This window comes from Vipera ursinii (genome assembly GCF_947247035.1).
Source record: "Vipera ursinii genome assembly, chromosome: 2".
Classification (NCBI taxonomy): Eukaryota; Metazoa; Chordata; class Lepidosauria; order Squamata; family Viperidae; genus Vipera; species Vipera ursinii.
This window is the reverse complement of record NC_139513.1, coordinates 247,353,996-247,381,261: the sequence shown is the minus strand read 5'-3', so window position 1 is coordinate 247,381,261 and position 27,266 is coordinate 247,353,996. Positions and strand designations below refer to the sequence as shown.

Sequence of the window (27,266 nt, the reverse complement as noted above, 5' to 3'; positions counted from 1 at the left end):
TACATCAGCTCTCTTCCAGTTCCCCAGTGGTCCAGGATCTTTGAAAAATATAGTTCAGTGGTTCTCTGTTCACACCTTCCAGTTCCTTGAGAACCTTGGGGTGTAATCCATCTGGTCCTGATGATTTAAACTTGTCTAAGCTGGACAGGTGCTTACTTACCATTTTCTTGCCTATCTTAACTTGTGTGTTTAATCTTTTTTTTCCTGGTACTGTTTTTGATAGGTTCGACTGTTTTTTCCCCTTTGTGTAAAGACATATGCAAAAAACGAGTTAAATAGTTCTGCTTTCTCCCTGTTGCTTGTCACCTTCTTCCCACTTTCCCCACCAATGGACCAATCATTTCCTTAACTTTTTTCTTGTTTTTTACATGTTGAAAGAAGCTTTTTGTTTGTTTGTTTTACCTTGGTCGCAAGCCTTAGTTCATTTTGAGCCTTAATTTTCCTCACTTCATCTTCGCAGGCACGGGCTATTTGCTGATATTCTGCCTAAGCTATATGCCCTTCTTTCCACATAATATTTATCTCAATTTACTGAAAAAATAAAAGTTCTGTTCAATTAACCTGTAATTTCCTGCTTATTTTTATAGCATGATAGTGCTTTTACAATTAAATTATTTCCACAGAAGTTCAGTTTTGTTATTTAATGTATATCCTGATTTGATGATCTATAAACTTTTAGTTTTGAATTAAGTTTACAATTTTATTTAGTAAATATGTATATAGGCTACAATTACAGTGTTAGATATAACAACAGTGAACATCTGCAAGTTAAATAAATTGTCATTTAAAACCTTCATGAAGAGAGGTATGAAAATAGTAAAAGAAGCAATTATTAATTTATATTTCCAAATGTTTCCAGCTGCTGAACAATGTTTTAGCAAACGAAGTCGTATATTATATATTATCCAAATAACTACAGTTTAGTAAATCATTTCAGCATTGTTTGGTCGAGGTTCTTAGAAGACAACTTGTTGCATAAAACAGTGGTAAAGTCAGGCATGACTTTATTAATGGAAAGAGCACCCATTGCATAACTTTCGTATTTCTTCCTCAATTTTGTCCTATAGAATCAATACAGATTTGAAGGAACAGGATTTTCAACGATTCCTCAGCTTATAGAATATCATTATACAACGAAGCATGTGATTACAAAGAAATCAGGCGTTATTCTGCTGAATCCTGTTGTTAAGGTATGTATATTTAATACTAATGATGGAAACTGAAAAGTAGGCTACTTGGTATTGTGTAGTTCTCCTTTTTATGAATATTTGATTTCTTGTCATCATTTTTATTGTTATTCAAAAAAGTTAAAACTCCAGAAAAGAAGAAGATTCACAGGAACAATTAAACAAAAAATCAAAAGGAACAAAACATTAAAAATTGCATTTAGGAAAAAAAAAACCCCACAAACATACATACATACATATATTATCCCCTGTAGGTGAATACTGTTAAATGTATTACAATATTAGTTTCCCACCTCTTGTGAAACAGGCCCAGCATTTTTTCAAACTTCTAATTCTGTTTAAAATTATTAACCTGTCATCAATCTACTATATTAATGGCCAAATAGTAAACAAGCAGATAGAACAACAAACAAACAAAAAAGGCAAAAACAAACTATCAGCCTCTGCTAACAAACTATTATTGTATTCAACTTGTAGGAAGTTTACCACAGTTTCTTTTCTATCCCCAATCATCCCAACAGTTAACGGATTCATCCTGAATCAGATATCCATGATTGTATCTTAATGACATCTCTTATCAATTGTTCTCTAGTTAAATATAGTAGATCCATTCTCCAAAGTCTGTCTATCTTCCCCAAAATGTCCAACTGAAATTATTTTTTGAGTTGAGTATGATAAATCCATTCTCCAATCTTCACTTGTCCATTCAGTTTTCTATTGTTGTAAAAGAGTGTAAGCTTGAACTTTGGAAAGGCATGCATAATCCTCTCAGGTAGTTCTAAGTTTAAACATTCATATCAGTCTCCTGCACTGAATCTACCACTCTCAAATCAAATTCCTCTTTTGAATCTAATTTAACTCCAATTACTTGCATTTGGATTATTTTTTTTTGAAAACATTATTATGTTGTCAAACTGTTTTTAAAAAGTTTTCAACTTGGGTTTGCATATTACCAAAGGATCTTTTTCTACCAGGTATACTTAGTTGTCTGTACTGATACATTGCTGCTCTAGTATAACTTGGCAAAGGAAAGGTAAAGCTCCTCTTGAGACTGGGAGGATGTTCCTTAGAATAGAGAGGTGGGGAGAATATTTTTAGATGTTTTAGTCCTGAATAAAAAAGAATTTTGAAAAAATAATCTCCAAAGTGTAGTGAAAGTCCATAATAGATGTAAATGAAGTCTAAACATTTTCATTACTCCAAGGCTTGCTGCTTTTTCTTATGGAAGACAATGGTTATTCAAAAAAGCCAAAAAGATCAAAGAAGAAGAGCAAAAGAAACAAATAAAATCCAGCAAGGTGTTAAAATAAATCAGTAGTGAACAGGCCAGTCAACTTTTGAGATAAGAAGCAAAGCAAAACAGAAGCTTTAAAAAGTGTAGTTGATACTCAGGCATGCTTAAGAGAATGGTCTACCAAAAGGAAAAAGATGGATGACCTGGTTTTCCAGTGCTCCCACTAGAACTGTAATTTTTAAGATATCTTGTCCCTGGTGGGTCCATGGCAGTTCAAAAACCCTCTTGGGTGTTCCTAAATGCATTCAAATCCAGGGAGCTGGGCTGCCAAAGAACCAGTTTTTGGAGCAAAATTGGCAGATTGTAGGTAGAAGGGAAAAATTTCCCTAATGTTCAGTAGCCGTCTTGGAGAGTAGTCCTGTTGTGACTCAGGGCCAGCCTGTGGGTCCGACAGCCGGCTCCGACGTATCGGAGGACTCAGATGAGGGGGAGGAGGGAGACGAACCGGCTGATGATGGTTTGGAGGCTTTGCAGAGTCCTCAGCCGGGGACCTCTTCTCAGCTGCGTGAGCCCGAGAGTGCGGAGGATGATGACCCACAGCTGGCCCTGTTCAAGGACGCCCGACGCAGGAGGCAGTCGAGCAGGAACAAACAAAGAAAGGCTATGGGACTCCTCGGGAGGAGGCACAGGGAGACCACGCCCTGAGCTCTCTATAAAAGGAGTGTTTGGGGAGGGGCTGGTTGCTGAAAGCAACTTTTCCGCTTGAGAAGACAAGCTCTAGTGTTTTTGTTAACTGCGTAATTAAATCTTGGCAGAAGCCTTTTAGCCTTGGACGCTCTCCAGTCTCTTCTTTCTGATAAGGGGTTTGTTAGAAGAGGGCTGGTTCAGAACAAGTCCATGAATATTTGATCTTACTTACATATTTGTTTTTAAAATCATGTAAAACACTTAACCTTTATTCTTTCAAAGAGTTATGCAAGCTCAGTCACATTGTTGTTGTTAGTTGCGAAGTCGTGTCTGACCCATCACGACCCTATGGACAACGTTCCTCCAGGCCTTCCTGTCCTCTACCATCTTCTGGAGTCCATTTAAGCTCACACCTACTGCTTCAGTGATTCCATCCAGCCACCTCCTTCTCTGTCATCCCCTTCTTCTATTGCCCTCAATCTTTTCCAGCATTAGGCTCTTCTCCAGTGAGTCCTTCCTTCTCATTAGGTGGCCAAAGTATTTGAGTTTTAGCTTCATGATCTGGCCTTCTAAAGAGCAGTCAGGGTTGATCTCCTCTAGGACTGACCGGTTTGATTGCCTTGCAATCCAAGGGACTCGCAGGAGTCTTCTCCAGCACCATAGTTCAAAGGCCTCAATTCTTTGGCGCTCAGCCTTTTTTATGGTCCAGCTTTCACTGCCATACATTGCAACTGGGAAGACCATAGCCTTGACTATACACACTTTTGTTGACAGGGTGATGTCTCTGCTTTTTAGTGTGCTGTCTAGATTTGCCATGGCTTTCCTCCCCAGGAGCAAGCGTCTTTTAATTTCTTGGCTACAGTCCCCATCTGCAGTGATTTTGGAGCCCAGGAAAACAAAATCTGTCACTACCTCCATTTCTTCCCCATCTATTTGCCAGGAATTGAGAGGGCCAGATGCCATGATCTTGGTTTTCTTAATGTTAAGTTTCAACCCAAGTTTTGCACTCTCCTTCTTCACCCGCAACAAGAGGCTCTTTAGTTCTTCTTCACTTTCTGCCATTAGAGTGGTATCATCTGCGTATCTTAGGTTGTTGATATTTTTTCTGGCAATCTTAATTACAACTTTTGATTCATCTAGCCCTGCCTTTCTCATGATGTGCTCTGCATATAGGTTAAATAGGCAAGGCGACAGTATACAGCCTTGCTGGACTCCTTTCCCAATTTTGAACCAATCAGTGGTTCTGTGTCCAGTTCTTACTGTTGCTTCTTGGCCCACATATAGGTTTCTCAAGAGACAAATAAGATGGTCTGGTACACCCATCTCTTTAAGGACTTGCCACAATTTGTTATGATCCACACAATCAAAGGCTTTAGCATAGTCAATGAAGCAGAAGTAGATGTTTTTCTGGAACTCCCTAGCTTTCTCCATGATCCGGCGTATGTTGGCAATTTGATCTCTAGTTCCTCTGCCTCTTCGAAATCCTGCCTGTACTTCTGGTAGTTCTCGATCCACATACTGCTGAAGTCTAGCTTGTAGGATTTTAAGCATAACTTTATTAGCATGAGAAATGAGTGCAATGGTGCGATAATTTGAACATTCTTTGGCACTGCCTTTCTTTGGAATTGGAATGTAAACTGATCTTTTCCAATCCTGTGGCCACTGTTAAGTTTTCCAAATTTGCTGGCAAATTGAGTGCAGCACTTTTACTGCATCGTCTTTTAAGATTTTGAATAGCTCAGCTGGAATACTGTCACCTCCACTAGCTTTGTTGTTGCTCAGCTTTTCTAAGGCCCACTTCACTTCACATTCTAGGATGTCTGGCTCGAGGTCCGTGACAACCTCATTTTGATTATCAGAGACGTTAAGCTCATTCTTGTATAGCTCTTCTGTGAAATTTTGCAACCTCTTCTTAATCTCTTCTGCCTCTGTTAGGTCCCTGCCATTTTGGTCCTTTATTATGCCCATTTTTGCATGAAACGTTCCCTTCATCTCTCCAATTTTCTTGAAAAGATCACTGGTCCTCCCTATTCTATTGTTTTCTTCTATTTCTTTGCACTGTTCATTTAAGAAGGCATTCTCAGTTACATTAGAAAATTAAAATGTCAAGCAGACTGAAATTACTGCTTCATGTTGAAACATTTCAGGGTTTTCTTCTACATTGAGGGAGGACACTTGGGTGCAACACTTGGATAGCCAGAAAGTGGGTGGTAATCTGGGATGGATTATGGGCAGTTGGGTGGCATGAAGATTTGTGAAGGACTCTAGATAGCAAAGGACAAACCGATCCTAATCGTAGTGGCTAAACAAGAACTATCTATAATATTAGTCCTCATTTTGGGGTTTTTTCCCCAGCTTTTACACATAGGCTTTGGTAAACGGATATTTTATCCTTCTCTGCTTCCCATAAGGTTACAACGTTTGTTCACAATGATTTGTATAAATGTATTTTTTCCAAATAATAACATGTAATTATTATTAGAATATGAACCCAGACAGTAAAGCAGCTGAGGACTTCTAGTAGTTACTTATAATAATACTTTCTGAATAATGTATAATTTGTGTGTGTGTGTGTATCAGGATAAGTTATGAAAGAGGCTGTTTAGGGGTGGGCAACAATCACTGGGATTAGTAATTTACTTTATGGACTAAAATATATGAACCTCCCATGTTACAATAATAATATCAGATTTATCTTAAACCTTTTTATGCTGTTCTTGTAATAAGTCTTTTAGATAAGAAATGTATACTTTTACTGAGTGCCCTGACAGCTCTCTTGGTGATGGAACAGTAAACTTTTCTAATCCTACAATTTTCAGCTATTTTTGAAGCTTTTTCTTTTCAGTGTTCACTGTTAATTCACCTAAAATTAATATAAAACTTTGATTTATTGATTGAGTGAAATATTGACAACATTGTGCACAAAAATATATTTTTAAAAACTACTGTTTTTCCTAAAAAAGTGAAACTTCTGTAAATACTGTCAGGGAAAATGAAAAAAAAAATATTTTAACAAAAGACTGGACCGTTATGATGAACTTTGACTTGGCAGGAACTATTCAGCAATATGTGAACATTATATTAATCATAATAGTGGGAAGATACTATATACTTGGTTTTGGAAATTAGACTTATATATTTTAATGAATACTGAATACTTTTTTATAATTCTCACATATCAAAATATCCATTTGTATTTATTTTAACTGGATTTCTTTAAAAAAAAACTTCAAGCAGCTAAATTGTGATCATGCTCATAAAATTAGACAAATCAATTTATCAAATATCTAGAGTAAAAAGGAATTTCAAAATATTTTGTTAGATTTTTTTCATGTGATGCATGCTTTCTTCTATGTTAAGTGCTGCTTGATTGCTTGTTTAAAATTCATGTGAGGTGAGTCCTTGGCAAGAGTCCTTGAATATTTTAATTCTCCTTTCATATAAAATTATCCTACGTGTATCCATTTAGTAATTGGAATTTAAATTGAAGCATCATTTGATGCTATGGAACAAACAAAATGATGTTCAGTTAGCTTAGTGAATAAATGTTCATTTTTTATTGTGTCATTGAAGTAACTATTAATAGATATGGCCCAATTACACCTCACGTTCACTATATGCCAAGCTAAGAGTCATAATGGCAAATTCTTAAATAGAAATTAAATTAGAAGTGCCAAAAACATTAAACAACAGTTTGTGAGTAACTTTGTTTTGAAGGAAAAAGAGGTAAACAAAGATTTCCTTTTATGCTTACAAATAAAGTAATAATGTGTTGCCAATTCAATAAATTATCATTAGAGTAATGAAAATTCTGTTGCAGCAATCATGGCCAAAATATATTTGAAAAGATAATAGTAGCCTATATACAGTGTATATGTTTGCTTTTATAAATATGTTTTAAAAATCAATTATATATATTTTATTATATATAATTATATATAATAAAATTTATATGTATATTCAAATATGTGAGCATCAGCAGGGGGATGTTTGTATTGTGCTTTTTCTTTCTCTGTGTGTTTATATATATAATATACAGTCATGGCCGAAATTGTTGGCACCCCAGAAATTTTTCCAGAAAATCAAGTATTTCTCACAGAAAAGTATTGCAGGAACACATGTTTTGCTATACACAGGTTTATTCCCTTTGTGTGTATTGGAACACAACAAAAAAGGGAGGAAAAAAAGCAAATTGGACATAATGTCAAACAAAACTCCAAAAATGGGCCGGACAAAATTATTGGCACCCTTTCAAAATTGTGGGTAAACAAGATTGTTTCAACCATGTGATGCTCCTTTAAACTCACCTGGGGCAAGTAACAGGTGTGGGCAATATAAAAATCACACCTGAAAGCAGATAAAAAGGAGAAAAGTTCACTTAGTCTTTGCATTGTGTGTCTGTGTGTGCCACGCTAAGCATGGACAACAGAAAGAGGAGAAGAGAACTGTCTGAGGACTTGAGAACCAAAATTGTGGACAAATATCAACATTCTCAAGGTTACAAGTCCATCTCCAGAGATCTAGATTTGCCTTTGTCCACAGTGCGCAACATTATCAAGAAGTTTGCAACCCATGGCACTGTGGCGAATGTCCCTGGTCGTGGACAGAAGAGAAAAATTGATGAAAGGTTGCAATGCAGGATAGTCCGGATGGTGGATAAGCAGCCCCAAACAATTTCCGAAGGAATACAAGCTGTCCTGCAGGCTCAGGGAGCATCAGTGTCAGCGCAAACTATCCGTCGACATTTAAATGAAATGAAACGCTATGGCAGGAGACCCAGGAGGACCCCACTGCTGACACAGAGACATAAAAAAGCAAGATTACAGTTTGCCAAAGTGTACTTGAGTAAGCCAAAATCCTTCTGGGAAAACGTCTTGTGGACAGATGAGACCAAGATAGAGCTTTTTGGTAAAGCACATCATTCTACTGTTTACTGAAAATGAAATGAGGCCTACAAAGAAAAGAACACAGTACCTACAGTGAAATGTGGTGGAGGTTCAATGATGTTTTGGGGTTGTTTTGCTGCCTCTGGCACTGGGTGCCTTGAATGTGTGCAAGGCATCATGAAATCTGAGGATTACCAAAGGATTTTGGGTCGCACTGTAGAGCCCAGTGTCAGAAAGCTGGGTTTGCGTCTGAGATCTTGGGTCTTCCAGCAGGACAATGACCCCAAACATACGTCAAAAAGCACCCAGAAATGGATGGCAAGAAAGTGCTGGAGAGTTCTGAAGTGGCCAGCAATGAGTCCAGATCTAAATCTCATTGAACATCTGTGGACAGATCTTAAAATTGCTGTTGGGAAAAGGTGCCCTTCCAATAAGAGAGACCTGGAGCAGTTTGCAAAGGAAGAGTGGTCCAAAATTCCAGGTGAGAGGTGTAAGAAGCTTATTGATGGTTATAGGAAGCGACTGATTTCAGTTATTTTTTCCAAAGGGTGTGCAACCAAATATTAAATTAAGGGTGCCAATAATTTTGTCTGGCCCATTTTTGGAGTTTTGTTTGACATTATGTCCAATTTGCTTTTTTTCCTCCCTTTTTTTGTTGTGTTCCAATACACACAAAGGGAATAAACCTGTGTATAGCAAAACATGTGTTCCTGCAATACTTTTCTGTGAGAAATACTTGATTTTCTAGAAAAATTTCTGGGGTGCCAACAATTTCGGCCATGACTGTATATTGAAAGCAGTGCATTAGTAATACAATAAAAAGTTAATGTAGAATATTCATTAGAATTTAATGTGTTTTCTGAGGTAAGTATTTTGATCTTGATATATTGCATTTGTGTCAGGTTCATTGGCTTTCTATTTATTCAAAACATTTAAAATGCTGGTTTAGAATCTTAAATCCTTGTACAATTCACTATCACGTTACCTTAAGGAATATTTGAACCCATATTTTAGAAAATCTGTTGCATTCAATTGTGGCATATTTTGCTATGATTTCAGGCATAAGGGACCTGGTGACAGAATTTTTAGTACCTTCAAACTTAAAATTTCCTTTGATTGCCCTCTTTTGTTTTAAGGATAATAGTCCTTTAAGTCCCCACCCCACCATCTGTTTAATACATATTAGAGATTGAACTCATATCTCGAGACTTTTTATCATTCATTTCATGTGATCATAAATTTCACATCCTGTTTTGGACTCCAATTAATTTCTGGATTGAGTGTCTGATTACTATTGTTGTAATTAATAGAAAAGCCCTGTGACCCAAAGGTCACATATGCTGTTAAATTTTTACACACACCCCCCCAAAAAAATTTTAAATTCTGTTTCAAGGTAGCTGCTTGGATACAGGATCCTAAAACCAATACATTTTTTTTCTGAGACTTGGAAAGAAAAGTGATTCTTTTAGTGAGAAAATTGCCTCTGAAGTAGGCTAACCAGAAAAGAGTGTTGAACATTCATCATAATTGACAAGCACCTAAAGAACAGGACTGTATTTTAGTTTCCCATCTACTGGAGTTTCCCTGTGGAAAATGTAAGCCTTTCTGTTTCTATATGGATCATCCAAAAATACTTGAAGTGAACAAAGCAGCAACTGAATCTTAAAATTCTTCATAAATATAGAAGATGTTTGCCAGGGTGATGGGGCTCTATTTTACACACTGCGATATGGAACAGTCATATTGGAGATGGGCAAAACCATAGGTTTATGCAGTGATTTTGTTTTCATTAAGTATATGTGGCCTGAGTGGGGCTGTATCATGAATCAGGTTTTTTTAAAAAAAAATCAGTAGGAAGAGCTCTTATCTGGTGAAGCTTAAACATTTTCCAAATTTGGAATTGCGTAACTATCTTTCTTTTCTCATTAAATGGATTTATTGAAGGACTAGGTTTTCTAGTGTGTTTTTGATTTGCTAGCAGGCAGGAACAAACTGCATGAGATCTGCTCTACTTTCTAGCAGATACATATGCTTGTGTTTTGCAGTTTCTTTGATAAACATTGAAGTGAACATTCCCTTGAAAGTGCTTCTTGAAGTAACACAGCTTCCATCTTTCTAATAGTCAAGTAAAATGGCTGCATTGCAGTGCTTTATTTGCTTTGGTTACCTCCTGTTGGAACTGCTGATTGAAGTGTCAGAGTTGGTAGAAACATCTCACTCAGACAAGTCACATTGTCTTTTTACCTCCAGGAGAACTGCTGCAACATCCATTTGTCACAAAGCACACCTCTGAGGCAAATATATATATTACTCTCTGGAAATTCATCTTCAAATGAACATATATTTTTCAATTTTAGGTTTCCAATTAATTGTTTGATTAATGATGGTCTATTGTTTGTGTTCTTCAGCTAACTTAGTAAATATAAATTATACATCAGCATATATTCAAACTTGTGCCCTCTTCTGGGGTTCAAATAATATTTTGTGGAACAATTGAAAAGCAATATTGGCTTATGGAATGAAAGTAGAAAAACTGAAGAAAAAAGTCAAGATATGAAAATGTTCTGATTATTTCTAGAAATTATGGTGGAAAAAGGATATGTTGCTGTAGGATAACATATTCTTAAACAAAAAACTAGTTTTCAATATAACTTTTAATAGCTAAGGTCAATATACATATACAGGTATTTTATTCAGTATTACTTATGGATAATTGAATTAATTTATAGACTATTCATTTTTTGTTGAAAATAGGTAGCAAAATTTGCATATACAAATTTATTTTTGTTGAAAATGTTTATATAGCCACCCATCTTATGAAATTCAACTTTAACTGTGCTGGCACTGTGGTTAGAATGCAGTATTGCAGGCTGACTGCTCACTGCCAGGAGTTTGATCCTGACTGACTGAAGCTTGACTCAGTCTTCTATCCTTCTGAAGTCAGTAAAATGAGGACCCAGATTGTTGGGGGCAATATGTTGATTTTGTAAACCGCTTAGAGAGTGCTATTAAGAATTATGAAGCAGTACATAAGTCTAAATGCTATTGCTAGGTGGCTACCAGTAATAATAAAAACAAATCCAACAAACAAGAAAGACCTGGTACCCAATCAACAATATCTATCCAACTATATGTCCCCCAGACTATCCCAGTGATTGTTGGCATATCCCTGTAAAAACAGCTGCAACATTTTCTTATGCCATTTAAATTGTTATAGTCAATGTTAGAACTTTTGCACCTTGAGTATATTACTGAGGACACCCTGATGAATTTTTTGCAAAGAAATATTATCTGGGACTGAAAATGTTGACTTTAATGAATGTGGAAACTTATATTATAAAACATTTGCTTAAAAAGGGTTTGGAACCGCAGCAGACATGATGTACCAGTATAAATAGGGTATTACAGCTTATTTGTAGTTTATAGTACAATTGTATTTAATTATTCTTCTGAATAATTATACATCAAATATATTTCTCATAAAAAAGTCTTAAAATGTCATCTTCACAGTACCTTTAAAATATTTTAAACTACTAAACAGTAAATTAAAATGTGGAAATGCATGAAATGTATCATCTTTTATTCTAGTACTTATTTTCTTCTTACAAGTGTGTTTGTGTTTGTATTCATCATGACTTTGGGTGTGGCTGCACTTGTTGGTCAGACTCTTAAGTGTGGATTGCTTTTAGTATGTTGACAAGGGCTTGTGGCAATTGCAAGTAGGGGCTGGGGGAGTATGCTAGTTCTATCCGGACCAGAATGCTGGATTGATCCTTCTTGTTGGGATGTACCTCTGGATATGTCATCAGCTTTGGAATGGGTATCATCAGTATAATTGTGACACCCCTTTCTGTTGTTCCTTATCATTCATTTCCAGATCATTTATTTGAATAATTAAATCCAGACAAAGGAACAATACTGTTGGTAATGAGAAAACTGTATTCATAGTAGTTGTGAAGTTTATTTTGGACAAAGTTTTTCTTTCCAACAAGGGGTAGGTTCACAGTACGGGATTGCTCCTTGGCTCCCAGTTGTTATTGGTTTTGCATATGAAGCCTACGGCAAGGAACATCTTTCCATAACTGATTAATATGCCAACTTTGATTCTTCCTGAGCTAGTCTGACTTGGCCATTGTGTATGTTAAATATGGTGCAAATCCAAGAATTGGTCACAATTGAATGGAAGAAAAAAAAACAATTGTGGCAATTACTCACCAAGCACAATTTAAGATAGTAATGTTGAACTTTAACAATCTAAATAGCTTAGGAACTGATTATCTGAGGGATTATCTCTGCTCTTTTAATCTGTTCAGTTATTTAGATCAGCAGGAAAGTTCCATTTGGAGATTCCCCTGTTGCCAGAAGCCTTCTTTTCCCGTATTCCTATGAAGTACATTTTATAAGCAGGTACCCTTCCTTGCCCCTCTATTCTCCTAGTATTTAAGAAAATTGGAAAAATCCATCTCTTTTACCAAGCGCTTAAACTGAGGTTTAAGGTACTGATTTTAATTTTGTTCTGATTTTAATTACCGTATATACTTGAGTATAAGCCGACTCGAGTATAAGCCGAGACCCCCCAATTTCACCCCCAAAAACTGGAAAAAGTTATTGACTCGAGTATAAGCCGATCTGCCGTTCTGCAAGCCTCCGCCGCCAACGGAGGCTGGATCCGCGCTCTGCAAGCCTCTGCCACCAGCAGAGGCTCGATCCGCCATTTTGCAAGCCTGAATACACAGGAATACCCTGTGTGGCCGCGGCTCTCGGGGAAGCCCTGGCTGTCCGCTTCCTCGCTCCACGCTGCCATTCGGGGCCCGCGCGTTCCCCGGGCAAATCGCAGCACCCAGCAGGCGAGGAAACACGCCCGCTCCAGTCGCCCCCCCTTCCCTCAGGAGACGCGAAGCAAGTGACCGCCCGGAGCTTACCGAGGACTTGCGCGTGGCCGAGGCTTCGGTGCTTCCAGGATCACGCGCACCTCTCCCAAGCCGCCGCCGTCCGGAGACCTGCCGAAGTTTGGGGAGGTTTGGGGAGGTGCGCGCGCACCTCCCCAAACCTCCCCAAACTTCGGCAGGTCTCCGGACGGCGGTGGCTTGGGAGAGGTGCGCGCGATCCCGGAAGCACCAAAGCCTCGGCCGCGCACAAGTCCTCGGTAAGTTTTTTTGTTGACTGGAGTATAAGCCGAAGTGGAATTTTTCAGCCCAAAAAGTGGGCTGAAAAATTCGGCTTATACTCAAGTATATACGGTATATAGCAGTATGTCAGGATCTAAGTTAGATAAATGAGTATCACAAATAGGAATTAAATTAATAGGAATTAAAAGAAACCAGCAGAGGACTGGACAATGAATAATGAACATTTGTCTGCTATGATTCCTTTTCAGTGATCGAAGAAATGCTTGTTTTTCTTTTTAAAGAATTGGGGTAATAAATATTGCTAATATTGCTTCAAATCTTCCTAAAGTTGTTGCTTTAATTTGATTGCCCTGATATAAAATATCTCTAGGTTTGTCTACCTGCTTTCCTTAATATTACTCCTTTATACTATGAAATGCATAATCAGTGAGATGTTCTCAAGCATGCCTAATAAAGATCTTGTGCTGTTCTGCTTAATGCAAATCATCTTATTCTTTTCTGATAGCAAGTGCCTTTGAAATGAGACCACTGAATACCTATTTCTTTGACGTGTATTTTATTAAAACCATAGTCTATCTTTCGAATAATATTTTTGCCAGTATAGTCTTTAAGATTTATACCCATAGAATCTGTCTTTCAACCTACAAGCTGTTGACTGTTTTATAGGATGTTAAGAATGCATCCAAAGTTAATATTGCCACTTTGTTAGTATACAATTTAAATTAAATAGTTTGGATTTTTTTCAGTAATATCTCTTTAAGATCTTATAGAAGAGTTGATACTGCAGGTTGCTTCAAGGCAAACTAAGAGTATGAAGATGTACTTGATTTTTATTTCCATGTCCTATCTCGTAAGAGATATTTCAGTAAAGATACATAGCTAAAAATATAGAAACAATGTTAAGATTTGCTTAATTCATTCTAGCAGTGGCAGTTTTTGTTTGGACTAAAATGTATATACGGTACATCTCTAAAATGCTCTTTAAGTAAAAAATTGCTAAAAGGGCTCTTTGAAAGTTTTATATCAAGAACATAAAGCAGCTGTAAGCATATAGTCAGTTCATCAGTATTATAAATATTTGAGCGTTTTACATGTAATATAATAAACTTTTATTGATTTCAGTAATCTTTAAAAATGATAGACATATTCATACATTAAAGATAAAATGGATATGTTGTATGGGTATTATATCGAGCCAAAGCTTGGATTAGGAATTTGCCATAATTTTATTAACAGATTTCACATGACCGTCTTTATCTTGAAACTTGTTAGTATGTGGTTGTCTAGTTGCATTGAATCATACTTCTGGAAGAAAGCCAGTGATATGAATAAGAAATGTTAACTTAAAAAAACCCTAAATATTAATGTTTATTGCTGCAGGATAAAAAATGGATTCTCAATCATGAAGACGTCATTCTGGGAGAATTACTTGGCAAAGTAAGTAACTATCAAAACTCCTAAATATTAAACCTTATTAAAAACACTTTTTTACAAGACATAGTAGTTATTAAGCCTTCTCAATGCATGATAGATCACCTGTTTTAGTCCAATGTGTCTCTTTAGTTTGTGATCTTTGCAGAATATCTGCTACAACCACAAGAAGTCAGGAAAGAACAAGCAAGACAGGACTGTGAGGTCTTTGGTGCTCTCTGAGCTTAGTTGAGAAATTACCAGGACCCCACAATTCAACCCTAAGCTATAAAGAGTCTCTTCTATTCAGGTGGGGATTGGACTGTGGGAATTCATAACAGATTTCAGCCCAGATCATGGAGAGCAATATGTAGTATAGGAAGGTATAAATAAAAAAGACAGGAATGAAGATTATAGTTTTTTCAGTTTGCAGCTGTTATTTTAAATAACTTAAAATACTGTCACTTCAGCTTATTTCTTCAAATTCAAATTTTTAACTAGTTAATTTATTTTGGGGCTGTTATTTAATTCTTTTTTTAATTTGTGTATTGTTGTTTTTATTGTTGTAAGCCGCCCTGAGTCCTTTGGGAGATAGGGCGGCATATAAGTCTCAAAAATAAATAAATAAATAAAAAAATAAATTCAGATGTAATAGATGTCTTGGACTGCATGTGTATGAGTGTGTGAATTTTTAATTCATTTAAGTCAAAACTACTTATTGAATGAAGAGATGTTGTTTAATCTTTCTTTATGTCATCACCACATTGAAATGCTTAAAACTCACCTGAAGAATTTTAGATGTCAGTTCAGAGTTTTAAGTGAAAAGGTGTTGAATGCACAAAGTACTTAGTAAAATTTAGAAAGACTAGAGTAGGGCCAAGGATGCTAATTCTAAAACTTCTTATAATATGTCACACTCCAGATGCTGATGAAATATTCTGTCATGTGCAAGTGCATACGTGCCATTATTGTTGCTAATTTATTGCCTTATTAAATATAAAGTTACACTCATTAAATGTATTAAATATCAGGGAAAGTAAATAATATCAGAATATGATTTATTTACATATTTCTTTTTATTTTTATTTTAAAAGAAAAACATAACATATTTGAATATAGAAACATATTCTATAATCTTTAAAAAATTAAGAAACATTGCTTTATGGGATTTACTCCTTTAAGATTTAGCCACATTATGGTATCTGAAATAGAACCTGTATTATAAAGATAGGTTTCATTTCATTTTTTCTAGCTGATATTGCGGCTTTGTGTAGCAGTTTTCTATTTGTATTCTGAAGAAGAGTCATATGCTCAGGCCTAATATGTTCTTAATAATGTTATATTTGAAGTGATTTATTCTTAAACCTCTTGAGCATTGATGCTGACCTGAGGAGGAACTGTACCATAGATTTCTTGTATTTATCTTTTATTTTACCCCATTATGGAGTTGCATGAGTACCAGAACATTGCTTTTTTAAAATGTATTTTAATAAATGTTTAAAACAATTTTAAAATATAGTAACACTGGAGCTAAATTGAGATAAAATTTAATATAAATAGAGTTTCTTCTAAAGAGGACACATTCTTCATATAATCTGATTACACAAGGAAGCACACAGGAAGATTGCTAAAACTGCAGCTGCATTCTTCCAAACAATATTATATGTGTTTATATTATTCTTAACGCTAATTTATTTTTTTAATCCTCTGGCAACACTTAAAATAATGGTGTGTGTGTGTGTGCATGTATGCACACGCACAAGCCTTTGAGTCAGGATTGACTCCTGGCAACAGCCTGGACAGCCCCAACATTTTTCTTAACAAGATTTCAGGAGTGTTTTGCTTCCTAGGGCTGAGAGAGTGTGATTGGCCCAAGGTCACTCAGCTGGCTTCATGCCTACTTGACTACTCACTCTTCTGACAATTTAATTATCACTTTTGAGAAATATTAACATCATATGTGACATGGGAAATAGCACTATTTTAAAATAGGAGCTCCACCCCTTTGAGCATATGCAAGTTCAATAATTATATTATGATACTATTGATGTCAGTCTGACTCCTCTTGTCCCCTGAAGACATTGCTGCACTGCACTATTTCATGTGTTAAAAACAATATCTACTTCTCTAAGTCACATGACCTTATATAATAAAATTAGTATGACTGCATTGAGTTAAGGTATTCTGATATTTTATCCATTTAGAACATGATTTTGTTCACTGTTTTCTTCACTGACAACTTCTAATATTTACAACTTCAGGGTAACTTTGGTGAAGTCTATAAAGGAACATTAAAAGATAAAACACCTGTTGCTGTAAAAACATGTAAAGAAGATCTTCCTCAAGAACTGAAAATAAAATTTTTATCAGAGGCCAGGTAAGAAGTAAAAAACACCAAAATATACATTTTAAAAAGTCATTTAGTGGCTTTTAGTGGAAAATATTTTCCACTTCAAAAAGTATTTCACTTTAATAGTGTTTATGCTCTTACATTGATAATAATGTAGAAGTCACTTGAATTTAAGTTTCTCTGGGACAGGGGGAGGGCAGAGAAACCAGCAATGAGGAAATTATCATTGATATTTTTTTTGCACGTAAAGTGAATATCTTTAGAACTTTACTGTTTTTATAAGCAAGAGATATCTAAATGATACACTCAAAAATTCAGGAAAAATCTTTCATGACTTGATTTGTCATTAAATTTCCTGGAAGAATAAATGTGAGTGAATAAACTTTTTTCTTATGATAAATTAAAGAGCATTTATAGAATGATATATACTATATTGATGTGAGGAATTTTTCCACCTCTTTGCAGAATACTCAAACAATATGATCATCCCAATATCGTAAAACTTATAGGAGTATGTACTCAAAGGCAGCCTATTTATATAGTGATGGAGCTTGTTCCAGGTAATGTTGGGTTATAATATTATTTATAAATAATATATTTATATGCCATTTCTCTTCTTTTTTTTCTCTTTTTTCACTTGTATTTTGTTGTCTTGGACATGCTTTTTATGTTTTTTAAATTACATCACTTTTGAATTTAAACATGGTGATTTATATGGATTAAATAAAAGTGGCTTGAAGAAATTCAAAATCATATTAATATTTTGCTTTTGCCAGGAGATGAAAGTAGTATCAAAACCCATAGCTTTTAAATATATATCATTGTAAAGTTTTCTAGAACATGGAAATATGAAAATCTTGTCTGATCCACATTATTTCTAAATATTGAATATACAATATAAGAAAAAAGTAAAAAATAACTGTAGTATGAGAAATATAAAAACTTGATTAATATGTCAAGTTCATGTAAAAGAAACAAGGCTGAAAGTTAAAAGAAGCTATATTGCAGGATTGTTTTCATATATTTTCCACATGGTGATCTCCATACATCAATTTTTGTATTTTTAATCTTAATTTGTTGCAAACATTGGTATGCTTTGCAACCAGTGTGAATGTTGTGATAGAAAGCAAGATATAATCATAATGTTCCTTTTACAAACAAAACCAGATTCTTTAAAATTTGGCTTTGGAGAATGGTTGTGTTTTTGCTAAACTGCATTTGTATATGTTTATGCGCAACATATTTTTGGTAATAATTCATATAGAGAAGAGTATTGGAAGTAACAAGATGAATATTTCATTTAGTCCTTTAAAGTGAGTGTTTAAATGATTTTGTAATTTAGATGCAGCAACATTTGATGGCTGCTGGTAGGTTTTCCATTGTGGGCCATAAATAAAATGGTCCACAGTAAGTAAGTTTTGATTTAGAAATATCAAAAAACTTAATCAGGTAATAATTCACTAAAAGTCATAAAATTAAAATTCAAAAATTCATAATTGCATGATACAATAAAATATCCATAAAGTATCAAAATTAATAAAATAGATAGTGAGGTCACCCTTCTAATGCCACTCTTACTATTTCCTAAGATGGTCACAGTAGTCCACTTTAAATCTTTCGTTTCACTTTATTAAATCTTTTACAGATAGGTCCCTTCATCTTTTCTAAGGAGGCACTAAAAGCTCCAAAATAGAAATATCAGGAAAACATGAGATGTGAAGTTTTCTTCCCCAGAGTCTGAAGTGTTATGCCTGGAAGGACTGTTCCTGTTGCACAATCACAAGATATTGAAATTTAACTACTACTTGTGTTTGTGCCCAGAAATAGAGAATGGGAACTATATGATATGGGAAGTGAGGTCCAGGAACATGAGAGGTTATTAGATATGGACGATAAACTCAACAGAGTAATTTTGCCATATGAAGCTTTAACTATCATTGCAAATTGTGAAATGGCAACTATAAGGAGAAGAAAGGGTTAAAAAGTAGAGTTGTATTCATGTCTCTTTGAGAGGGTTTAATATTTTATAGACTTAATTCAATATATTTAATAACTTTTAAACTTGCAATTTTATTTAATAATGTTTTTAGTCTTGGTTCAATTTATTTTATGTGACCTGACCCAAAATGTTATGTGATAAATATTTTAGTGTCACATAAGATGATTCTAACATGGATTTTCTTGACTTTTGGATTGCATTGCTTATGTAACTTAATCCTGAAACCAGTGAAAGAGTTTAAGGCACTCATTTACAACAGCATTAGTAGAATATACAGTACCTCTTATAGTTTATTATCAAAAGCATTTTTTTTAACCCAGTCTATAGTACTGTTCCTTCCTGAAACATTCAGGCAACCTGGTCAGTGTACATTAAAATTCTCTCTCAAAAATGTGTACTAGCAGTCAGCCCAGAATATTAAAATATAATAAATTATATAAAAAACTTCTGTGATTATATTTGGTATCTTTCATTGATAGATTTGTAAAATGAGTATCAAGATAGGGACATAATTATATTTCTGAAAATTAGCATTCCCCTAAACATTAGATAGCCAACCATTGTTTTTCCAGTCATGGGAAACAATGCATATAGGAAGGAACATTCAGAAGCTCACACATAGTTTCTAGAATGAAAAACAAGTCATTACACAGCTAATTTCCTGCAAATACAAGGCAGTATTATTAAAGATAGCATACCATTAAAAAAGAATAAACAGCAAGAGATCAGTTCTTACAAATAATAGAAACAGAAGTAGAAGTGAAATGAAATCAGGAATCAAGATTAAATGTCATACCAAAGGGTAGTAACTGAGTGTAAAACAAGCATGCATTGCATCTAGGAAATTTGAATGTAATTTTTATTAAGAATTTCAATTACAGTAGTAAAAACCAATAAACTAAACTTAGAGAAAGAGAAGGTAAGGGGAAAATAGAGGGAGGGAAAGGAAGGGAAGAGAAGGGAAGGGAAGGGAAGGAAGGAAGGAAGGAAGGAAGGAAGGAAGGAAGGAAGGAAGGAAGGAAGGAAGGAAGGAAGGAAGGAAGGAAGGAAGGATTATTAATTTGTTGCTTTGCTTTTAAATGCATATTGTTTCCACACAATGTAATATAGATTTGATCCCTTGTAAATTCATTGGTTCTTTTTGGTATCAACATATAGCTATGGAAATAATGCCAGTGTACTTTCTATGATTTGTAATATTTCAATCTTTATTCCTGTTGGTTTCACCCTTCAAAATACTGCTGATGCTGTATAAGTGGGTACTTTAAAATGCTATTCCAGGTTATTTGCTTGGTTGCAGTGATATTTCATTTCATGCTTAATGTTCTAATCCAAATGAGAACAGGGAAACATAAGCTCTCATAACACTGAATATACATTAATACTTGGAACCAGTCTTCAGTTTACATTACACAAATTTACTAAATTGGATTTTAATGCATTAAATCCATGAAAACAGGAGAAGCTCTTGTCTGGTGGATTATCCTATTCAGTACTCTTGGAGGAAACAGTGAAATCTTTGTAGGTACAGTTTTTTTGTTTTGTTTCCAATCTTCTGCATTTGGTACGCCTTCACTCAATATTCTTGTTTAAACACTGATGTAGTGATTTGGGCACATAAATTACAAATAGTCCTTGTTTAAGAACCACAACTGGGACTAGCAGTTCTGTCACTAAGCAAAGCAGTCACTAAGTGAAACTGCAACTGCACTTTTGTTTAATTTACAGACCTGAGATGTAATGCAAGGATTGGTCATGAACTTAGTTCTACATCACTTTTGTAATTGGAAACAGTTGTTAAACAAGAAAGTGGATAGAATAGAGACCATATAAAAGCATATATCTGCCCACTTTATTATATGAAACTAAGAGTGGGTATGTCAAAAGAAACAATACTGAGCTGGACTCAGTAGGAATGAGATGCTTAGGAAATGTATTGGGTTAAAAAAATAGAAATTGAATCAGTGTATGTGAATTGAAGGAAGAGTAAATGGGTCAAGATGAAGTGAAAATCATAAATATTGATTCAATGGAGTAAAGAGATCCTCAGAAAGAAAAAAGTCAACATTTTATAAACAAAAGACAGTGTAAGATAGTGTTGTGGCCCCGACCCCTGTGCCTGTCCTAACCGAGGAAGAGGACTCTGAGGATGATGGGGAGGAACTGGCAAGGCCTCCCTCTCCGGGGCCCTCCTCTCTGGCAAGGCCTCCATCTCCATCTGGAGGCTGAGAGGAACAGCCGGGGAGCAGCCAGGTTGGGAGGGTGCTCGAACAGCTGCAGCAGTCTAGCGAAGATGAGTCATGGCTAGACCCTCAAGAAAGACGCAAGGCCAAGCTTCTGCAGCAACGTAGGTTGGGTAGTAGGGCCAGGGAGTAGCTGAGTCATTGAGCCACACCCCATAAGGTATAAAGGGTGTGTGGCTGCTCTCAGAACTTTGTGATGAACAATAGTTTAAACAACTTCTGGTCACATCTTTGGAACTCTGCTTCGTGTTTGAAACCCTGGTCTGCATTCTTGGCAACGCTTCTGTACATCTGCTACTGGACTGTTTACTTGGACGTTATCTCATTCCAGCTGAAGTTTGAGGTAACGAGCCTATTTTGCTGCCAAGGCCTTAGCAGAAGGCAATTAACTAAAGTCTGTAGAATTAACTCTTGCTAGTCTTGTCTGTTTGTACTCCAGGAGGGGGCAACAGAACAGATAGTCCTTTCTTACAATCACAATTGGGACAGGAATTTCCATCACTAAATGATGTGGTCCTAAAGTGAAATATCCCCTTTCCCCATTGGCTGACATTCTTACAGTTTTTCTGCCACACTGCACAATTACTATTATCGCTGAGCAGCATGGCACAAATATGCATGCTAGCCAAGGGAAAGGCGGGAAGTGGTTATGTTCACTGGGAAAGTGAGGAAGGTTGGCTCATCTTTTCCTAGATATGGTTTTCCTGAGCCAACTTCCTTTGCTCCCCCTCAGGCAAAAATGCTTCCTGGATCATGAAAAGGGCAGATATGAGTTGGACAGGATCAAGATGTGCTATTTTGAGAATAGTAGCCACTTCCAAAATGGCATCGGCTTCCCGGACAGCATCATATGGCCTCTGTATAGGAAGGTCATGTGACAAATTAGTTGCTTCTCCTTCCCAAAGGCAGTCTTTGGAAAAGGTAAATGGACTGAGGCATGATAGGAGAAAGGAGGATGTGGAACCCAATGGGACAGCAAGCACATCTAAGGCCTGTGGGGACCCAACCGATTAGGACAGGCATGTCAAACTGCTGGCCCACGGGCCAGATGCATCATACTAAAACCGCGCCCACCCCATTGCCACCAATGGGGGAAAAGTCGTGATATGTCACATGACATCACGTGATGTCACGAGTTTGACATGCCTGGATTAGGAGGTAGACACAAGGGGAGACCCAGTAAGGTGGGAAGCAGAGCATGGGGTTCCTCAGAGGGTATGGGAGTCCCTGTGTAGGTCACATTTGAGCTAGGGAAGTGCTGCAGTATGGGCCTGGGCCTGCTCTAGGTCTCCCAGTGCTTCTCTACCCTTGAGGTAACCCATGTTCCGCTTAATAACTGCAATGCAAATAGAGAGGTTTTGGTTGTTAAGCAAGACAGCCATGTGGGCAGCCTCACTTAACTACCTCAATGACTTACCTATCATAATAGGCAGACTCCATTAAGGTCATAAGTCAAGGACTAGCTTGTGTAATATAGGTATTATCATAAAGCAATTTATGACATAATACCAAATGTTATAAAACATTTCCTGTGCTGATGTTTGTCTGTGCTATACAGTTCCGTACAGGATATTTTCAAGGAAGATATCCCAACTTTTCCACTGAAGGCAGTATATTAGAAGCTCTGACATTGTTGAAGGCATTGAAGAATCTGACAAGAAAATATCTCTGAAATGATTACCCAGGTTGTTTAGTAATACATACAGTATATGTATCTTTTTCCCCAAGCCATTTCATAGGCCACTGACAACCCATTTAAAGTGATCTCAGATAATACACATACTGAATTCCTCCCACCCTCTATCTATTGAAAGTCCTTTCAGAATTGTTTATAAATTTCAGATGATGTTGGTTTGTTCCTAATTGAGAGAAATTTTGCTGTAGAGTTCCAAGTTGCATAAAAATAGAAAACTTACTGAGCATGTATAAAGTATATAAATACCAGAGACAATAAAGTATTAACTAACATTTAGCACAATACTTAACTTTTTAATAGTAGATAATCATCCTCCAGAGTATATACTAAACTTGTAATAAATGTTATGTTTTTGCCAGTTTATAACCAGAAAATCCTGTCCTATGTTAAATCTGAGGCAAAGGAGAAGTGGTTAAATCCCACTGTTTTCCAGTTGCTGAATCTGCCATTTCTACCTAATTTTAAAGGAAGAAACATTTTTTCCAAGTAGCAGAAATTGACAGAGTTTTGGATAACATCCTTTCCTATATGCTATCCAGCCATGCTTTAATTACTGCCTGAGATAGGAATATGTATACCCTGTCAGACAAATAGCTGTCTATCTTGTGAACATCAGGTAGCATCATCCTACTACATCCAAAACAAGATCACATCTCATCTCTCTTGCAGACACACACCTTACTTTTATTATACCTATTTATTTCTTTGCTATTTGAAACTGGAGCTGTATCCCTATACTGGGTACTGTAGTATCAAATATATTGAATCCAAGAATGCATTTGATGAAATGAATCATAACCTGAGAACAATCATTTCCATTTTTAGACTCAACCCAGCTCTGATTCCTGGTAAAGATTGCACTAGTAGAAAGAGAAGTTTCCCATTAAATAAAGACCTGATGCAGTGATCTTTTGTCTACCTGTGCATGTAAGACTAGGGTAGGGGAGGAAAAAAATCCTTTTAGAAACAATAATGTATAAAGTTTTTAAGGGTGATATGCAATTAGTAAAAGATATCTTTATCTGGAATAATAGTGACTTAGAACAACTCACTTTTGAGCCCTTTCTTAATAACTTTTGGCTGTCAGTACTGTCAAGCTGGGAAGGATTTTCCTCCTATCTTTCCTGCCTTCTGCCTGCAACAGATTGTTGCCAGACCTGCTGCTTCAGAAAATGTTATTATGTTAATAGGAATGGCTTTGAGGTTTTCCCTACATGAACTGGGAGGGGAAGGGAGGGGAGGGGAGGGGAGGAGACAGAAAGCTACCTTCTTCCAAGGTCCTATAATAATGTTGTAAAATTGCATTTTACTGGTGTTCTTTCTTGTTCTATGCTTTGTATACAAAAAAAAGCGAACAGGACGTGTATATATAGTTGATATGGGGAGAAGAAAAATCCCAGCAGCCCTTATTCTTTGTGCCTTCTGGCTCAGCTACCTGTGGTGGGAAATGATTAGTGCCAATCCAGTCCTTCCAGATACTGAAGCTAATGATCTAATATCTCTCTTTCTCTCACGCACATGGACAACAGAATCCAGGCTCTCTTCTGGGAAGCAGTAGTTCTGTTTACTATCTGTCTGCTTAGTTTGCTATCTTAATTATTTTTAAGATCATATTTTTCAAAACGGTACGGCAGGGCAGCTCCTGAATGCTGTGTACATGAGCATATTTAATATCTGACTTAAATGGAAATGCCACATGTTTCTTCCCTTCAGACATAAAGTTCAGTTTTTCAGGAATGCATTAAGAGTAAATACCACATTCCAGGAGGATTCAGTTCCTAATTCTTGTCATGAATCTGCTTTGCAAAATCAAGTCAAAAAAGGTGTTTCATTGCCTGAGGTTTTCAGTGCATACAAGCCTGCTCTGATATACTTTACAGAGGCAATAAAATATAAGTGTTATTACTGTGACAGAAAAATAATGGTGGCTGTTACCTGCATTGACATTTCCTCTCCCCCCCCCCAATAAGTTGTCATAATATTCAGTACTGAAAAGATCACTTAAAATTTTCTTTGCTGAAAAATTAAACTGTCCCTTTGTCTATGAAGACATAGAATAGATTGTGATCTGACAGTAGTCTTGACAAATTGGCAACAAAATGATGTTGTTTGCTTAAATTAGGATGCTTAAAACGAAAGTGTGGTGTATTTTTTTTTTAAAAAAGGGTTGAAATCCAATCCAGTTGAGATACTGAAAACAAATTCTTAGGTTCAGAATATGTTCAAAGACATTATGGATTTTTAAAATGCTAAACATCATAGAAGCCAACTTGACTAAACTCTTATTCCTACTTTCTCAAGATCATTATTACCAAATTCCCTGTGAGAAATGTCCCTGAAGAGATAGGAGGGAGCAAAAAGGCAGGCATTAGCTATTAATGAAAGCTTCACCAATTGGATCCTTTCCTCAACAAGGTCATTGCTGTTACCATTTGCTTTGTGGGAAGCATCCTAAGAAATGTCTTTGCATTTGAATAATATTTATTATGTTTTTATTTTAAATTGTTTATATTGATTATAAGCTGCTTTGGGATAATTTCTATCCTAAAAATAGATTTTAAGTGCTTGTAATTAAATAAATAATACATTATACTAATTCATATGTTTTGACACCTGACTCTAGTTAGATCTCAGGCTGCTGTCATTAAAAGAAGAAAAAAAGATCCAATTAGCCTGAAATCTGCCGAGTATTAAGAGAAATAATGCATAGACGTAAAACACATGCAACAGAATGATCACCCATAGTGACAAAAAGCCCTAATTTTCTTTTTTCCTTTCAATAACTAAACTATTCTAGCACTGAGACTCGAAAACATAAGTAGTTCATATTTCTGCCTAAAAACAAATGTGTGACCTTGCTAAAAGAAATTTTCTTTATCCTCTTTATCGAAGGAGGAGCAACAGGAAGAGAAGGAGGACTAGTCAGACCATACGTGAGAAGAGGACTCTTGAGCATTTTTAACAGTTCATGTATTTCAACTAGAGAGTTATCTGTAAACAGCTAGATCCCATGTATCACTGCACCATTTGTCAATGGGTTAAAAAGGCACACTTAACCCAAAAATATGGTTGAGGGAAGCTGAGGAGGGCTTGGCAGGTCCAGAGCAGGTTGTGTGTGAATCATGGATGGCCAGAGAGGGCTTGGAGGCCCAGCACAGGCTGTGTATGAGTCAAAGAAGGACATGGGAACGCTGGCAGAATGCATGTAGGCAGTAGGGCAGGGGTCTTCAAACTTGGCCCTTTTATGACTGATGGACTTCAACTCCCAGAATTCCTCAGCCAGCGTGCCTGGCTGAGGAATTCTGGGAGTTGAAGTCCATCAGTCATAAAAGGGCCAAGTTTGAAGACCCCTGCGGTAGGGTATTGTGGACGAAAACAACTTGCTGACTTCCCCATTGACTTTGTAGAAAGCAATCAGGGAAGGTCAGAAATGGTGATCACATGACTGTAACTATATTACTATTTCTGACCTTAAGTTCAAAAATATTCACATATGACAGAAGATTTTTTAATTATTTTCTGATGTAATATTTGGTAGGGGAAGTTTTTTAAATTAGCTACAAAAACCTTGTAAACAATGTAGCTGTTTTAATGATAACTCATTGGAAAATACCTCTTTCAAATGATTTTTACAACCCCCAATATACAATCATGTTACTGTTTTTTTCATTTTTTTCTTATTTCTTACGTAATTACTATTTGACAAAAAATTCCATATTTAAAGCAAAATTCTGTTTTTGTGCAAAAAATCATGTGGGGTGGATTAGTTTGTACATGCTGTATTGCTGAAGACTTTCCTGTAGATTTTCTACTTTTCTTGTCACCAATTTTAGATGATAACATTTAACTGATGAACTTGGCACCAAATCCACAGTAGGAACGCATTAGTTACAGCAGCCAGAGAATTGATGAAATTGGATAACAATTGGCAGCTGAACAGAATCTTAAATTTTACATGTAATTCAGTAGAAAAGTGATCAACAGAGAAAATAAAGAGGATTTATTTTTCGAGTTTACAAGCCAAGGAAATCTCTTCAACTTTTTCTTTGAGTGCTTCCATGAGTCTTACCTGGCAAAACAACTCTATATAGAGCTGTGCATTTCTGTTTAATACTAAATTAAATAGATGAATCTAATTCCTCTGCATTTTAGGACTAGCATATTAATTTCTTGTAATTTTTATTAGCAACAGCAATAGCATTTAGACTTATATACCACATGGTGGTTTACAGCACTTCTGGGTGGTTTATAATGTAAGCTTTATTTGCATATTGCCCCCAAGAGTCTGGGTTCTCATTTTACCACCCTTGGAAGGATGGAGGGATAAGTCAACCAATGGATCGAACTCCATGTTGCTGACAGAGTTTGCCTGCAATGCTGCACTTTAACCATTGCATCACCCAGTGTTCCTTACTGATCTCTTTACTCATCCTGCTGCCCAGCAT

General features: G+C 36.0%; 1 protein-coding gene across 1 annotated transcript in view; it reads left to right on the top strand.

Moving 5' to 3' along the window:
* The window catches only part of FER (FER tyrosine kinase), a 146,152-nt gene that overhangs the window by 72,514 nt on the left and 46,372 nt on the right, over positions 1-27,266 (top strand). The window contains exons 13-16 of the mRNA XM_083351497.1: positions 1,068-1,190; positions 14,504-14,560; positions 16,795-16,910; positions 17,349-17,443. Coding sequence (XP_083207623.1) covers positions 1,068-1,190; positions 14,504-14,560; positions 16,795-16,910; positions 17,349-17,443 — 391 coding nt within the window. The remainder of the gene's footprint in view (positions 1-1,067; positions 1,191-14,503; positions 14,561-16,794; positions 16,911-17,348; positions 17,444-27,266) is intronic.